The sequence below is a fragment of the Pteronotus mesoamericanus genome, unplaced genomic scaffold, assembly GCF_021234165.1.
Source record: "Pteronotus mesoamericanus isolate MK-2021 breed Mesoamerican mustached bat unplaced genomic scaffold, CSHL_Meso_final contig_130, whole genome shotgun sequence".
Taxonomy (NCBI): Eukaryota; Metazoa; Chordata; class Mammalia; order Chiroptera; family Mormoopidae; genus Pteronotus; species Pteronotus mesoamericanus.
Window position 1 is genome coordinate 13561017 of NW_026555060.1, and position 16733 is coordinate 13577749.

General features: G+C 37.0%; 2 protein-coding genes across 11 annotated transcripts in view; one reads left to right on the forward strand and one right to left on the reverse strand.

The window, feature by feature from the left end:
• Nucleotides 1-16733, forward strand: part of ABI1 (abl interactor 1) — a 105149-nt gene that overhangs the window by 13282 nt on the left and 75134 nt on the right. The window contains exon 2 of one of the 10 annotated variants that reach the window (XM_054592408.1): nt 9331-9366. The exons of the other annotated variants lie outside the window; for them this stretch is intronic. The gene's annotated coding sequence lies outside the window, so the exon portion shown is untranslated. The remainder of the gene's footprint in view (nt 1-9330; nt 9367-16733) is intronic. 10 annotated transcript variants of the gene reach the window in all.
• LOC129085996 (60S ribosomal protein L31-like) lies at nt 3480-3791 on the reverse strand. The gene has a single exon (XM_054592484.1). The coding sequence runs from the start codon at nt 3789-3791 to the stop codon at nt 3480-3482; it is 312 nt and encodes a 103-aa protein (XP_054448459.1).

Genomic DNA, 16733 nt, shown 5'->3' on the forward strand with positions numbered 1-16733 from the left:
AATTTCCACAAATAACACAATCTCAAAATGAGGCCTGAGAAGGCCCTATGTGATAGTTCCTGTCTTTCTAGTAGGGCCTTGAAGGCCTTGAAAAAAGGTTATGTTTTATTCTGAGTGTGGTTATCGTTAGAGTACTTGATTTACGTTTTAAAAGAATCATTCAGGCTACTGAGTAGAAACCATGGAAAGAAAGAGTAGAATCAACCAGCATGGAGGGTATTGTTGTAGTCCAGATAGGAAATGACAATTGCTTGTACTTTAGTGGTGGGTTGAGGAATTGAGAGGAGAGGTTGGATATTTTGGGAGTTGGGTATTAGGAAAAGAAGAATCTAAGGATAACTCCTAGTTTAAGAATTTTTAAGTTATGTCAGTAGATGGTTAATATGTGGGTGGGAGGATATCAAGAGTAATGTTTTGTTATATCCAATGAAAATTTTGTGTTTGATTCCAGATGTGCTGTAAATAAAAACTGTAAACACTGTATTTCCAAGGCTCGGTATGAAAAAATATATAAAATATCTAATTGATAATTGTTTGTATTGATCACATTTGAAATAATATTTTGGATATATTAGGTTGAATAAAAATACTAATAGAGTTTAAAAATAAAGGACACTGTTGTTGACATGTTAAGTAGGAGATAGTGATTAGACAACCAAATAGATAGGCCAGATAGTCATTCTGGAGTTTAGGGAAGAGTCAGAGTTGGAGAGTAACATTTAGGAGTCATCACAGAATAGAATAGCTCTGTCTAATAGAAATATGTGAGCCACATATGTAATACAAACGTTTTCTAATAGTCACATTAAAAAAGTATGAAGACACAGGTTGAAATTAATTTTAATAACAATTTATTTAAACCAGTGCATTCACAATATAATTATTTCAATAAGTAATCAGCATAAATAGTTTATTAGTGAGATATTTTACATTCTTTTTTTTGTGCCAACTCTTTGGACTCTTGGTATGTATTTTATACTTGTAGTACATCTCATTTGGGACGTGGATAGTGAAAAACAGGAATGGAAAGTTCTGTGACATAGGATTTTGGAATTGACGCAGTAGAGTAAGTCAACTGCAAAGACAGATAGAACGTGGGATTTTTGAAATCTAGATTTGTGGAAATGGTGTAATTATTAGTAATGATCATGGCAGATTTTGACTGGTGAAGAAAAATGGAGAAAATATTGTTTCAGTTCAGGAGGTCAACTGACTGAGGAGCAATGATTTTGGGTGAATTAGCTGAGTGAATGTTGACATCACTAAGAATAATGAACGGTAGGAATAGTGAATTAGTGAGTTAGGTGTTAGAGTCCTTAACGAAGGAGGAAATGATGAGGATGTTGATTGATGACAATAATAAGGAGGTTCTGGTTGTAGAGACCTCTTGCCTGTCCCACCAGGTCAGTTTATACCCTGTTATAGGCTCCCATACAATCCTACATGTTTCTTCTGTAACACTCATTACAACTGTTTGACATTTGGTGCTGGTCTCCAAGAAATCAGGTCTAGGTTGGTCTTGTTTATTCCTGTACCTCCAGTGTCTTCCTGTGTCTGGCACATAAAGCTTGAAAAGTTACATGAACTGTATAAAGAGTCTCAGAACTTGGTTCTGTTCCTCATTTTATTTATATATATGTTTATAGGCATATATATAAAATCACATACATATATACACATGTACATACATTGATTTTAGAGAGAGGAAGTGGTGGTGGGGGAGAGAGAGAGACACCGATTTGTTGTTCCACTTATTTATGCTTTCTTTGGTTGTTTCCTTTATGTTCTGTGATGGGGGTTAAACCCACAGTCTTGGTGTATCAAGATGATTCTCTAACCCATCTGATCTACCTGGCCAGGGCCTCATTCTACATATTAACTAGCTTTTAACTCTCTTTTATCGTCTCTAGAAGGACAAATTTTGACTAGGTGATGTTGCATGTGACAGTTCTGATGGTTTTTAGTAGTTTGTTTCTGACTTCCAGCTCTACAATTCTGATGTTTTTATTAGTTTATTTCTGTGTTAGTTCTTCAATTTCCTCTAAAAATAATCTCTGCTTTACTTACATGTGTTCCTTTTGTTCTTAGTAAATGTTAGTTTAAATGTTCACCTTTTTTGTAATCAAGACATCAAGACATTGAATAAATAGGTTGTCAAGAACTGATTTAATTCAAATTGTTATGAATTGTGATTCCTCCTAAATACTCTTAAAATCTTTATATGAAAATTAATATTTCTAAGTATACTGAAGAGAGAAGATACAAGTGAGGATATGTTAAATTAGACTCTGTCTTTATTCCTTGAGTAATTTTCTACAATACAGATCAGCTGTGTTGAAGCTTATGCTCTCAGGGCTCTCTTCATTTGCCTAAAAAGTGTCCATGCCAGAGAGCTTTCCATAGGTGGTTTATATCTATCAATATTAAATATATCAAAAATTAAAATGGAGAAGTTTAAAACATTTATTAGTTCACTTAAAATAACATGTAATGGGTTTAGCATAAATAATACATTGTTTGAGAAATAGTATAGTTTTCCAAAACAAAAAAGGTTTAATATTAGAGGAGAGTGGCATTGTTTTACATTATTGCAAATTTTTTTAGTGACTGGCTTATAGAAGAAAGCTAGATTATCATTTCTGCCTCTGCATTCAACCTGTTGTGATATTTTTATTTTGGATGAAATGTGTGAGAAAATCTGGCTTCATCCAGTCATGTAGCTGTAAAGAAAGGAGTATTTTTATAACCTGTGCATTAAATTGTGGATAATTTTCTTTGATACTATCTCAAAGCTCATCAAATAGTAGTTTTTTAAAGATTGGTTACAATGAAACCTTATCACTGAATATTTTATACTCCGGTATATGAAAAGTTGTTGCCTGGGCAGAAAATATCTGCTGACTGAGTGATGCAGGTCTTCTGAATGTTGGCACATTTTATTATGTGATAGAAAAAGAATCGCATTTGTTTACATCACCACAGATGTTATGAGATGAGTCTTTAAGTATTGAAAAGCTTCCATGCTCACGTTGATGGATACAAGTTTTCCAAAATTTTGGCTTTTCTTGAAAGCTTGAATTTTACTCTTGGCTACATATATTTCCAGTTATATTCCTTGGAGTCATAGGCTTGCTTCATTCATTTTTAGGAAAATGTCTGCCAAATACCAAATCTGAATAATCATAGTTTGTCATTTGTTGTTGAAGTAACCGAAGTCATTTTTTTTAAAGTTTCATGGTAAAGTGGCTTATTTGGCTTGCAAATATATTGCTCAAGTGCTTTTCCTAAGGGCAACCAGTACTTTGAATGCAACTGAAGTACTTGATATGGATTTCCTATTTTGTCACACAGAACAATAAAAGGTATCTTAAGGGTCAAGGTTTAATAAAATTAAGAATTTTTTTTGTATCAGTGTTATAATTTTATTCGACAATCAGTCCTCATAGATTTTTGAAAGTGGTCACAGGTATGTAGGTGACTCATGTATAGAGCTTGTTTGGTGAGTCTTCATCCCCATTATGTTTTCTGGACAACTGCACCTGGTAACGGTGTGGGACATTCTTTATTCCTTTGCCCCAAACAGCTTTGTTGAGTCTGGTATGAATGTGTACATCTGGAGTTTCCATCTCCGTCATGGCGAATTTCTGGATCTCTTTGAGTGCCTGAGGGGCATGGTTCTTGAAACCCACTCCATGGATGTGCTTGTGAATGTTGATAGTGTATTCCCTGGCTATTGTCTCACTGATGGCAGAATGGCCCTTCTTCTCACCACCCTTCTTTGCGGGAGCCATTATGTTGAGCCCAAATTGGAAAGCTCATTAAGAACATTTTTAAGTGAAGCTGGTTGGCAGTAAAGAACACAATGAGTACTAGTACACTTGGTGATAACTCACTTGATATATGTTAAGAGGGAAGTAGTTTAGTTAACTTGGCTTTTGAGTCATCAGTGCAAATATCAACACAGGAGAAGGCAAATATGAGACAAGATATAGTAAAATTAAAAGAAGTCAATCTATTTGTACCGGCACAAAGAACATTTCAAGAAAACTCAGAACAGTTAACACAGTATCATACTGCTTCAGTAAGAAGTCATTTGGAACTCAGAAATAAAGATCTGGAGTCTGAACTCTCCAAAATGAAAACTTCTGGAGATTGTAATGAAATAGAATTGGACCTAGGAAGTCATTGGTAAATAAACTAAACAAGAGTGACGTGAGGCTAGCAGAGGCCAGCACTCTTCATACAAGGCCAGTCTTGGAGACACCTTGTGTTGGAAATCTTAATACTTTTGTGCTCAATAGAAATTCAGCTACCAGAGGAAACTTGATGATTCCTACCTCAAGGCCATGGAATTCAAATATTAACGTGGAGACTTACTTGATCAGATGTTGCTGACTTTGAATTTGAATCCTGTAGAGCTTATCCTATAGTATCAATTGATCAGTCAAATTCATATCAAGATCTGCTTTTGAAAACATGAGAATATGCACAGATTTTACAGAAAAATATCTGAAACAAATGGTAAAAATTTATTTAATGGGCTGTTTACATAACATTTTTATTGTTTTCCATTAAACACATGTGAAATCTTTATTAAAAAATATTTTTGGATAAATAAAAAAGAAAACATGGCAAATGACTGATATTATGAAAATGGTTTTCACCTTGTGAACCTCCTGAAAGGAACTTAGGGATCCTCAGCCTTCTAAAAACCACACTATGATAAACTTTGGTATGACTGGTTTAGTAGACTTAATGTCTGCCTTTTTTGGTACTAATGGTGAATTTTAAAAATCATTTCATAGCAGTAAGCATCTCTGGCTGAAGTAGCTTGAGTATTATTACCTCATAAAAAATTTAAAGTTCCTTGCGTAGGTATTCTCTTAGCATAGCATATACCATATTAATTATTTTGGATAGTTTTTTTAATGTTCTGGGTCTTATTATTGCTCTGTATATGTTACTTCTCAGTAGCATTAATTTTGAAATATGTTTTCTCCATATTTCACCCATGCTAAAAATTTAGTAATTTGACTAAATTTATTTGGTTAATAGGAAGTTGTTCCAATTATATAATTTTTTATGAATTAGTATGAAGTACTAATTTTAAAATGATGTAGAAATTATTTAACTTCTAATTTGAGTATGTTCCAAATTTGATTTGAAGAAAGCTTACAGGATCCCAAGTTGGAACCACAGAGGTTCTAAGAGAAATACTCCGTAAAATGAAATATGTATAATTATGTATAACATGCTTCACAGTATAACAGTATATTAGTTTGTCATATTGTAGCCGAGCAGACAGAAGCCTGTTCAAATGGCGCCTTGTTTTATGACCCAACAATTAGTATTGGGAAAAACATGTTTTTATTTATAATACTCCAGCCTTAGGGTTGCTGAGAGTACTTACGCTCAGAGACCTGCTCTTCCCTGAGACCCAGCACTTCCCTTGCTCCCCAAGAGGCTAAAAGCCAAAGTCAAGCCCAGTAGTTCCCCATATGCTTATCTGTGCTTAAGCCGGTTGTGCAGACAGTCTCACAGCAGCTCTCTCCTTCAGGATATTGGGTATGTTGTCATCAGCCTCCATGTAATAGTTAAGGAAAGAATGTTCTGTGTTACACTGGATCTTGGTGAAGTCCAGGAAAGGCACAAGTCCTGAGAGAGTGGCCTTTCTGTATGTCCTGAGTCTCAGGAGTCAGTGTCTTTCAAGGCAGAGTCATTGATGGCTTCTGAGTCACCTATTGTGGGCACAATCAGCACTAGCATGCTGTTCTTTTCCTTACTACACCAGGCTGCATGGCCAAATTCTGACTACAAACTACTAAGCAGCTACATCATGGCTCCTTCCCCTCCACACACTCTACCTGCATGGCTCCTGTCTCACTACTGGCAGCATGGCTGAACCTCTCCCTCTTTCAGACTGCCTTTTTCACTACAGACCAGCATGGCTGCTACCCACTCTGTCAGCCCTCACGGCAGATCAGCATCTCCCTCTCTGCCTACTTGCTACATCATGGTTCTCCCATAGCAGACCAGCCTCCTTTTTCCTGCTTTTAGTTTAAATCCTGACCCAGAGCTTCCTACATGACTGCCTGTGCAGCTTCTCCCACAGTTAGCTCCATTTGCCAGTTTCCTGTACCATTTACACTTGGCTGCCACCTTAGTCAAGGCAAACGTGACTCAGTGATGCAGGGGGAATCGCCTTCCTGTCTCCCATGGAGGTGTGGTACAGATACCTGTCAAGAGTCCCGTATGGTCTGTTCCCCCATCCCCCAACCAAGGGCTATAGGGGTTTTCTGGGGATCGATCTCTCTCTCTCTCTCTCTCTCTCTCTGTCTCTCTGTCTCTCTGTACCCTGTTTCAATATGTTCAGTTATTCAGTATTTTTTTACTGCCTATTAGGTGCCAGATTGTGTTTTGTGAATCAGATATAATCTCTGCTTCCCCTACTAATGATAGAAATCACATACTATAATAAATTTTATCTAGGGAAGTACATGTTGACATAGTGTATATATCAGGTGCCTCCAGTTAGCACCATGTGTCAAAGAAGTGAGGGGGACCAAATTTTCGCCACCCCAAAATACTCCTTTTGGGATACTGATTTTTAAGCTGGTTCTTAAGAAAGAACAGACTCAGAATGAAACCTTTGACCTTCTCCCTTTACCTGCCTAAAGGAATTCAGATAGAAAAACTTGCTTAACGGAAAGGAACATCATCACTTTAGTATCATAATATGAACTAAATTTGGCAGACAGGGAGAAATCTAGTAAACCTGTTTGTTGAACTTCTCTCTGTGTCCTATTGTTTCTGAGTGGCCCAGCAAGAATTTGTTCACCCTTTCTCATCTCTCTGTAAGTTACTGGCTTTCCCTTTGAAATCCCAGACCCCTGCCTCCTCCTCCTCTGTCACAAATGGCATATAAGCCTCAACTGCTAATGTATGTTTGAATCTCATTCTTATGGAATTCCTGCATGTAAATCCATAATACATTTTGGACATATTCTCTTACTAATCTGTCTCATGGTAATTTGATTATTAGCCCAGCTAGAAGAACTTAGAAGGTGGGAGGAAAATTATTTTTTTGTACCCCTACAGAAGTAATGTTGGAGTTGAGATCTGAAGGGTGAATATATGTTAACTAAGAAATTTTGAGGGAAGGAAAAACAAAGTCCCTAGCAGAGGGAATAGGAACATTACATATATAGGCCAAATGTGAGTGAAAGCCCTGTGATTTTAAACAGGTTAATAGGCCTGTGTGTATTAGAGTATAGTGAACAAAAAGGGGAGAGTCATTTCTGAGGAGTCAGGTAGGGACTAGATCAAATATGGCTTTGTAGCTGATAAGGAAACTTTTTTTTGAGGCTGAAAAGGAAACATTGAAAGTTTTAAGCAATGGGTTGACATTATCATTTTTACTTTCTGAGAAGATTTTTCGTGTTTAGAGTGGAGAACATATTGGAGCTAGGTTTGAGTATGCATTGGAAGGTGCTCAAGAAGAGATTGTGGGGAAGCTAGCCTGGAGGCGATGGTAGGAAATGGTGAATTATGTAAAATCTCTGGTGCATGGAATCATCATGGTGTAGACTGTTGACTACCTGTTTTTCTTTTCTAGAAAGAGAAGAGTTCGAGACTATAGGGACACGTTAGAAGTAATTCAATAAGTTGTTTTATTTGTGTTCAACAAGTAGGCTATTAATTGCTTGCTTTGTGAAAGACTCTATTCTAGGTGTGTGCTGTTATGATGTCGGTATTATATGTAATATAATAGTTATGTATACATCATATACATGACTATATGTATACATCATATCATTGACAGATGATAAAGCCTTAAATTCAGGGAGGGGAAAATTGATCTATAGTACTTATGTTTAAAAGAGAAATATTTTGTATAGTAGAAAATAATTGTTATTTTTGAAAGGTTTTTAATTTAAGTTATAGTAGTCAGTAGAATTTTGCTTATGGAAAGGAAAAAATGTCAGGTGTAATTTTTTTAAAAAGCATTTAGGTAGTTAATACATTCCTATGAAAGATTCAAATAGTATACTTGTATTAAAAGCAAAACCTATGATTCCCTTTTTTCTTTCCATATTCCTACTTATACCTTCCTCAAAACTGTTTAAAAGTTTCTTTTGTATCCTTTCAGTTTTTGCACAAAGGATGAAGTGGTTTAGGAAGATTCATCTGGCATTGTTGCAGGATGAATTCGTGAAAGGGACAGAAGGACAAGTTAGAGGACTGTTACATCTGTCCATCTGTAAGAGTATTTCTTGAATTGACATAACTATAGTTAAGATTGAAAACAGAAGGATTAGTTGCAAGTGAGAATCAGGAAGCCTTGGTTAAAGAAATATGGGTAGATAGGAAAGGGAGAATTTATAGATGACTTATTTACCTTGTAGTTATTCTCCTCCAGCATAAAGCTTATACCACAGAAGGTAAATTACAGTCACAGAAGTGAATCTATAGGCCCTCTCTTTTTATGCATTTAGTACACAGTTGGTTCTGACACTTTCCAGCTTTTACTCTTCCACAGTTGAATTGATTGGCAGAGCAGTGGGTTGGAAGATAAGAATGAGGCTTGACGATTACTTGGCTGTGGGCAGAAGCGGGGAGAGGGAGGAAAGGAAAGGGACTCTTAAGGTCTCTGTGTACTATTGGGGCATGAGATTGAGGTGCAGTTTTCTCCTTCTGATACTAATTTTGATGTCCTGTCAAAATCTATTACAGGCCTTGCCATATTTAGACACTTAGAATCTTTTTATAAATACTTTCAAAATATGTGTGACTTACATGTGGATTGAGAACTGTCCCTTTTGAAAAGGAACTTCTAGAGAAAATTCTAAGGAACAGTGCCCTGTTTGGGGTTTTCAGGGAAGGCCTTTCATAGTGTGACTTTAGCTGAGTCATGAGTTTAAAGAATTAAGAGGAAGAGAGGGATGGAAGGGAAGGGTTATAGGTAGTAGGAACGGCATGTGTATAAGGCATGTTTGAGAGAGCTACAAGTAGTTTGCTTTTGATAGTGTCAGATGAAAGAGGGGGTAGTAGTGGAGATGAGGTCTCATTGAAAAAGACAGGGAGGGGCAAAAGTAGGTTTACAGTTCTTATGGAAAATAATAATACAAGAATAAACTCTGTTTTGCATATTCATAACTGTAAATCTCCTTTTGTCCCACCCTGTATACCCAAAGTTGCTTCATTAAACTGTAGAAAACCAGTTCAGTGTTTCCCATATTTGAAAACAGAGAACAATGTTTTAAACTTAACACTGGTAAGATGAAATTGTGCTTCTGCTATGTCCTGATAATGTTCTGTTCTTTTGTCTAGATATATTTGGCATAATCAACAGAGACCATTGAATAAGTGAGTAAATGCAGGAGAAATGAATTATAGGCCTGAATACATCACTTTTGTATGAACTAAGTGTCATAACTTGGGGAATGTTTGCATTAGTGGATTTATTATTAGTGTTTATTAATAGCTTGTGGAATATAGAGCCACTTGTCTCAAAATCAGTTGTACATTTCTTCTACTCATCCTTACTTCCCATCCCCTCCAAAAAAGGAAGGAAAGGTAGTATGGTACCCTGTATATGAAAATCCTTCCATTATTGGGGTTTTTATTTTGTTATGTTTTGTTTTTGAGTGAAGAAGTGAGGTATTGTGAGTGGAGTAAATGATATTTTTATATCACTGAGAAGAATTGGATTAAAATATTCCTTTTACAGTCAGACAGAAGTCTTAGAAAAAAGTTTGCTGCCACCAAGATGTTTTGACTTCATGGATACTATAAATTATGTAATCAACTTGTTTTTTTTATCTTTTTGGAAACATGGAGATCACAGCTGAACTTTTGGCTTCAATTTATTATACAGTACTCTGTGGTTTCTGTGATAGACTGTATTAACATTTTACCCATATCTTTTATATTGGATATCCTGGTTTTTACCTTGTCTATTTTCCTGTTTTATTGTACACATTTTTGTACTAGTAATTGCTATACATTTTTGATATAGTAATTGCTAAATAATCGGCCCCACGCTAAATCAATGTAATTGTAATCTTTGTAGGGGGAAGTGAGGGTTAGGTGTGGTACAGGGTTCTGGAATTTTTCTTTTAGTGTTCACGAGGGGGGCACCTTGGGATTGGAAATCACTGTTTGAAACAGTGATATTTTCAGCAAAGGGCCAGATAATAGTTATTTTAGGCTTTGTAGTCCATATGGTCTGTCATAATGACTCAGCTCTGACATTGTAGTCAGGAAGCCATACACTTTCGATTAGTTTAGCTTTGTAACACAGTTTGAAGTTAGGAAGTGTGATGCCTCCACCTTTGTTCTTCTTTCTCAAAATTGCTTTGCTTACGTGGGCTCTTGTGGTTCCATGCAAAATTTAGGACTTTTTTTTTCCTATCTGAAAAATGCCATTGGAATTTTGATAGGTATTGTATTGACTCTATTGGTGGTTTTGGGTAGTGTGGACATTTTAGCACTATTAATTTTTTTAATCCATCAACGTGGGATGTTTTTCTATTTATTTGTGTTTTCAACTTCTTCCATCAAAGTCTAATACTTTTAACAGTACAGATTTTTTTACTTGGTTAAATTTATTCCTGTATACTTTATTGTTTTAGATGCTATTGTATAGCTTACAAGCAAATACAGTGTAAAAGTTATATTTTATTATTTTTGATGTACTGTATTTGTATGCTGTTAATGGGATTTTAAAAACAATTTCAGATATTTCTTTGTTAGGGTATAGGAGTGCAACTGATTTCTGTGTGCTGATAGCGTATCTTACAAATTTACTGAGTTCTCTTATTAAGTCTAACTTTTTTTGATGGAATCTTTAGAATTCTATATATAGAAGACCATATCATCTGCAAAGAGACTGTTTTACTGCTTCCTTTCTGATTTAGATGACTTTCTTTTTCTTGCCTAATTGCTCTTGTTAGAACTTCCCAGTACTGTGTAGAATACGGATAGTTCAAATGAGCGCCCTTGTCATGTTCCTAATCTTAGAGAAAAGCTTTCAACCTTTTACCTTTGAGTATGATATTAGTATGATAGATATATGACCTTTATTATGTTGAAGTACATTTATTTCATGCATAGTTTGCTGAGAGTTTTTATTATGAAAGGATGTTGAATTTTGTCATGCTTTTTCTGCATTGTATTGAGATGATCATATGATTTTTATTTTACATGCAATTAATGTGTATCATCACACTTACTCATCTGCGTGTTTTGAACTATCCTTGTATCCTAGGAATAAAATTCTGCTTAATTATGGTGTATGATGTTCTTTTTAGTTGACTTTTTTCTTTTTCAAGTGAGAGAAGAGAGAGGGAGATTTGTTTTTCCACTTACCAATGTATTCACTGGTTGCTGCTTGTATGTGCCCTGACCGGGGATTGAACCGGCAACCTTGGCATACCAGGACAATGCTATAACCAACAGCGCTACCTGGCCAGGGCCTTTATCCATCATTTCTGTAAAGCTTTGCGAGATAACGTGTTCCTGTCTGGCAGTTTTTTCTTTTAGCAGTTTGAATACATCCTTCCACTCCCTGAACAGTAAAGTTTCTGCTGAGAAACCTGTTGACAGCCTTATGGGGATTTCCTTGTAGGTGACAAATTTCTCTTTTCTTGCACTTTTTTAAGATCCTCTTTTTGTCTTTGGTTGACAGTTTCATTATAATGTGACCTGGAGACAATTGGTGTGCGTTTAATTTGTTTGAGGACGTGTGAGCTTCATGGACTTGAATGTCCTATTTCTTACTCTGGATTTGGGAAGTTCTCTGCTGTTATTTTTTTTAAATACGCTTTTTGCCCCCTTCTCCCTCTTTTTACTTGGGATTCCAATAACACACAAATTTTCTTTTTATGATATCCCTAAAATCACATTGCCTTTTCCCCCCACTCTTTTTAATGTTCAATTACAGTTGTCCCCATTTCCCCCCTGCCCTGTCCACCTCCCCTCCCACATTCAGTCCTTCCCCAGTCTCCCGTTGTCTTTGTCCATGGGTCCTTTCTTTTTCATACTTTTCCTTTGTTCCTCTGTAACTGGATAATTTCAAAGTTCCTATCTTAAACTTCACAGATTCCTTCATCTGTTGATCTGTGCTGCTGTTGATGGTCTCTGTTACATTCTTTATTTTATTTATTTGTTGGATTCTTTATTATGATTTTGTATTATTTGTATTGGTTTAATTAAATTATATTTCTGTTTTCTTGTAGTTCAGTGAGCTTCCTTGAAACAGGTATTTGGAATTCTTTATTGGGTTGTTTTGGGGTTTTTTTGGTGCTTAAATCTGGTGGTTTTATTTTTTTTTTAAGTATATTTTATTTGTCATGCTATTATAGTTGTCCCATTGTTTGTTCTCCCCTTTATCTCCCTCCTCCTGGTACTCCCATACCCTCCAGTATTCCATCCCCCACTTAGTTCATGTCCATGGGTTGTATATATAAATTTATTGGCTTTTCCATTTCCTATACTATTCTTAACCTCCCTCTGACTATTTTGTACCTACCAATTATGCTTCTTATTCCCTGTACTTTTCCCCCCATTCTTCCCCTCCTCCAACTGACAACCCTCCATGTGATCTCCATTTCTGTGATTCTGTTCCTGTTCTAGTTGTTTGCTTAGTTTTTGTTTTTGTTTTTTTAGGTTCAGTTGTTGATATCTGTGAGTTAGTTTGTTGTCATTTTACTGTTTATAGTTTTTGATCATCTTCTTTTTCTTAGATAAGTCCCTTTAACATTTCAAATAATAAGGGCTTGGCAATGATGAACGTCTTTAACTTTACCTTGTCTGGGAAGCACCTTATTTGCCCTTCCATTCTAAATGATAGCTTTGCTGGATAGAGTAATCTTGGATGTAGGTCCTTGTTTTTCATGATTTTGAATACTTCTTTCCAGCCCCTTCTTGCCTGTAAGGTTTCTTTTGAGAAATCAGCTGATAGTCATGGGAACTCCTTTGTAGATAATTGTCTCCTTTTCTCTTTCTGCTTTTAAGATTCTCTCCTTATCTTTAATCTTGGGTAATATAATTATGATATGTTTTGGTGGGTTCCTCTTTGGGTCCAACTTGTTTGGGATTCTGATCTTCTTGGATTTTATATGTCTATTTTCTTCGCCAGGTTGGGGACTTTTCTTTCATTATTTATTTGAATAAGTTTTCCATTTCTTGCTCTTCTTCTTTTGGCACCCCTATGATTCGAATGTTGGAGCGCTTAAAGTTGTCCCAGGGGTTCCTAAGTCTCTCCTCATTTTTTGAATTATTGTTTCTTCATTCTGTTTTGGTTGAATGTTTATTTCTTCCTTATGTTCCAAATCGTTGATTTGTGCCCTGGTTTCCTTCCCTTCACTGTTGGTTTCCTGTGTATTTTTCTTTGTTTCGCTTCGAATAGCCTTCACTTCTTCCTGTATTTTGTGGCAGTACCCAACCAGTTCACTGAGTATCCTGATTACCAGTGTTTTGAACTCTGCATCTGATAGGTTGGCTATCTCTGTTTTGCTTAGTTGTTTTTTGGAGTTTTGATCTGTTCTTTCATTTGGGCCATATTTTTTTTGTCTCCATGCACTGGTTATGTTGTAAGGGGTGGAGCCTTAGGTATTCGCCAGGGTGGGGCAACCCACTTTGCTGCATTGTGGCTCTTTGTCGGGGAGAGGTCATAGAACAGTGCCTCTTGCTCTGCTGTTGCCCTGCTTTCAGTCACTCCCTGTCCTACCCACAAGCGAATTGTGGAATTGCACCCTTCAAGGTGCTGCCCTGGTGCTGATTCCTGGTTGGGTGGGCTTGTGTATGTTCTAGGACCCCTTGGTACTCTCCAGTGGACTCTCCTATGAGACTGGCAGTTTTCTCCTGCTGCCACACCCCCCACAGGTTTTTACAGCCAGAGGTTTTGAGGCTTTAGTTTCCCGTGCTGGAACCCTGGGGTATGTGGTTCCACTCCTCCATTATTACTACCAGTTTATCATCATGCGAATGTGGTACTGCCTGGTCCACCAGCTGCCGTCTTGCCACAAGTTCTCTCCTTCCTGGCTGCCTGTCTCTGTCCCTATTACCGGTCTGGATGACTGTTTCTTCTTTAACTCCTTGGTTGTTGGACTTCCATACAGTTCGATTTTTGGGTAGTTCCAATTGTTTTTGTTTTTAAATTGGTTGTTATCCTTTTTTTGGGTTCTGTGAGGAAGTGAAGTATATCTACTTATGCCTCCATCTTGGATGGAAGCCCCTGTTGGGTTAATTGAAGAACTTCCATCTTTGAGGATTGGTTACTGGAAAATTATTCTGAGCCTTTGATGGTTTTTATGTTTCCTTGAATTTTCATGTTACTTGAATTCTGTGTTGCTGTCCTCACATCCGAAGTTGTAGTCACCTCCTCCAGTCTTTATTGATTGACTTTTCACGTGAGAAATAGCTTCTGTCAACTCTGCTAGGGATTCAGAGGCTTTTACAGATCTTGTGTGGATATGCCTGCTCCATGTTTCTTGCTCCTCCATGTGGCAGAATTCTTAAGTTTGTGTGTCTTCTCTCAATCTGCAAAGCACCTAGCCGGTTGCTGACAGCCTCCTTTTTGGTTTCCCAAGGGTAATGTTTACAAGCCCAAGTTTATGGTCTCTCTCAGACCTGCGGATTTGGGCTGGTTTTCACGCATGCTCATTGTCCTTTTGCAAAAGCTCACTCACCCTAGGAGCCAGCTCTGAGGTGGGGGTGTGTGTGGGTCAGGCACACGAGGCACTGACAGTGCCTGTGGGCCAGTTTGGGGGAGTCTGCAGGCAAAGTGTTCTAGCAGCTCATGGCCCAGGCTTTTTAATGGAGTTTTTGACCTACTTCGTAAGATCCACTCCCTTTTGATATGTTTCATTCTGAGGTCTGACTGCTGGTCTTCTAGCTGCTCACTACTTGGTATTTCTGGATGAGACAAGAGAAATGGGGCTTTTTTGGCAGTGTGTCATAAAGCTGGGGGAGTGGGGCACTCCCTCACACACTCTCACATTACCTGTGGGAGAAATTATTGGCTGAGAAGAGCTCTCTTGGCACTGAGCTGTGCTGCCTTGTGGGAGGGATAAACATGATTAAAATCAAAATGTTTATCTTATCCTTTCCAGTGCACAGTAGCTTTGATTTTTTTTCTCCAGTGGTGGGCTGGAACTTACCCACGGGACTCCTGGATTTCCACAAAGGTTCTCTTGTCTGTGGGTGATTGTCTAAATTAGTGTTCTACTGGGGCTCCTGGACTATAGCTGTGAGGGGCTGGAGCTGTTTCATGGGCCACTTCAGGATCCACATCAAGGACTAACGTTTGTATGTCTATTACCTGACACACAAGTGGGTGAGAGTCCTCCTAGGTCCCTTAGTATTTGGTGCTGGTGTCAGAATCAAAGCTAAATGGGGCTGTAGCTGAGTCCTCTGGTATGGAGCTGGTACCAAGTCTGTAGCTGAGAGCACGGTTGAGTCAGTGCCTGGGTGCGGGCCTGTCTCTCTAAAACAGCTCTTTTTGACCTTGGATGCACAAGGTTTCACAGTCTCTTCTCTAAATCCCACAGCTCCCACTGAGGCACTTTTGTCCGTGGATGGATGCCACATTGTTGGTGAAGCTGGAATCAATGAAGGGTGTCTTGGCTATCTTGGTGACATGAGTTTTTTATATCAACTTCAGTATCACTTTGCTGATATTTACAAAATAGCTCGCTGGGATTTTGATTGGGATTGCATTGACTGTATAGATCAAGTTGGGAAGAAGTAACATCTTTACAATAGTGAGTCTTTCTGTCCATGGACATGGGATATTTTTCCATTCTTTTAATTGTTTATTTCGTTCATCAGAGTTTTGTGATACTCCTTGTATAGGTATAATACATATATTGTTAGGTAGTTTTCTTATTAATGCTTTTGTATCCCTTTAATTGTTTATATTATTTAGATTTCTTCTTGGTTAAATTATTTGTTTTGGTTTCCATATGTAGTAATTTATTAGTAAAATATTTTCCCCCTTTGTCTCTTTCTATGTTATAAATGACATGTATGAACAGAGCATCCCTCTGTTCACATGACAGATTTTTATTTGGAATAGCTATGAGAATGACTATATCCTACTTTGTTTTTGGAATAGCTGTAATTTAGAAATTTCATTGATTTCAATAAAGATGTTTCAACTGATTCTTGTACTTTTATGATTCTTTTACTTTCATGTAACAGGTTAAGAAATTAGGGTAAATGTAGTTTGTCAGATAGTATTATACTTGTTTTGATTTTTGGTTTGGAAAATACTGTTAATAAATCACATGATGGTGAGAGCCAAGACTGATTCTGTAAGACTGTATTGTAAGCTGGTATAAGTGAGAAATTAGTCAATGGTAGGACAAGGTACTTCTGTTGGTATTTATAGGACCTTGATGTTTTTGTTTTTTTGTGTGTGTGTGTTTTAAAGCAGAAGTACTTTGTTTTTAAATCAGTTAATTAAGGGTGGGCTGATTGTGACAGTATTCACAACCATCTTACCTAGCAGTTGGTGAAACTGCATTATACTGCACTCCCTTAAGTAATTTCCTTGCAAAGTCACATTTATTTGGGTATGACTAAAAGATGTAAGTTTGTTACTTTGGTGAGGAATACTGTAGAAAAGTGTTAAATGTTTAATTCTTGTTTTATTTTTAGAACCCATACATAGAATATTAATTGGTTTATAGATCAAAAACATTCTCAGCTATCCTGAGAAAGGGTTC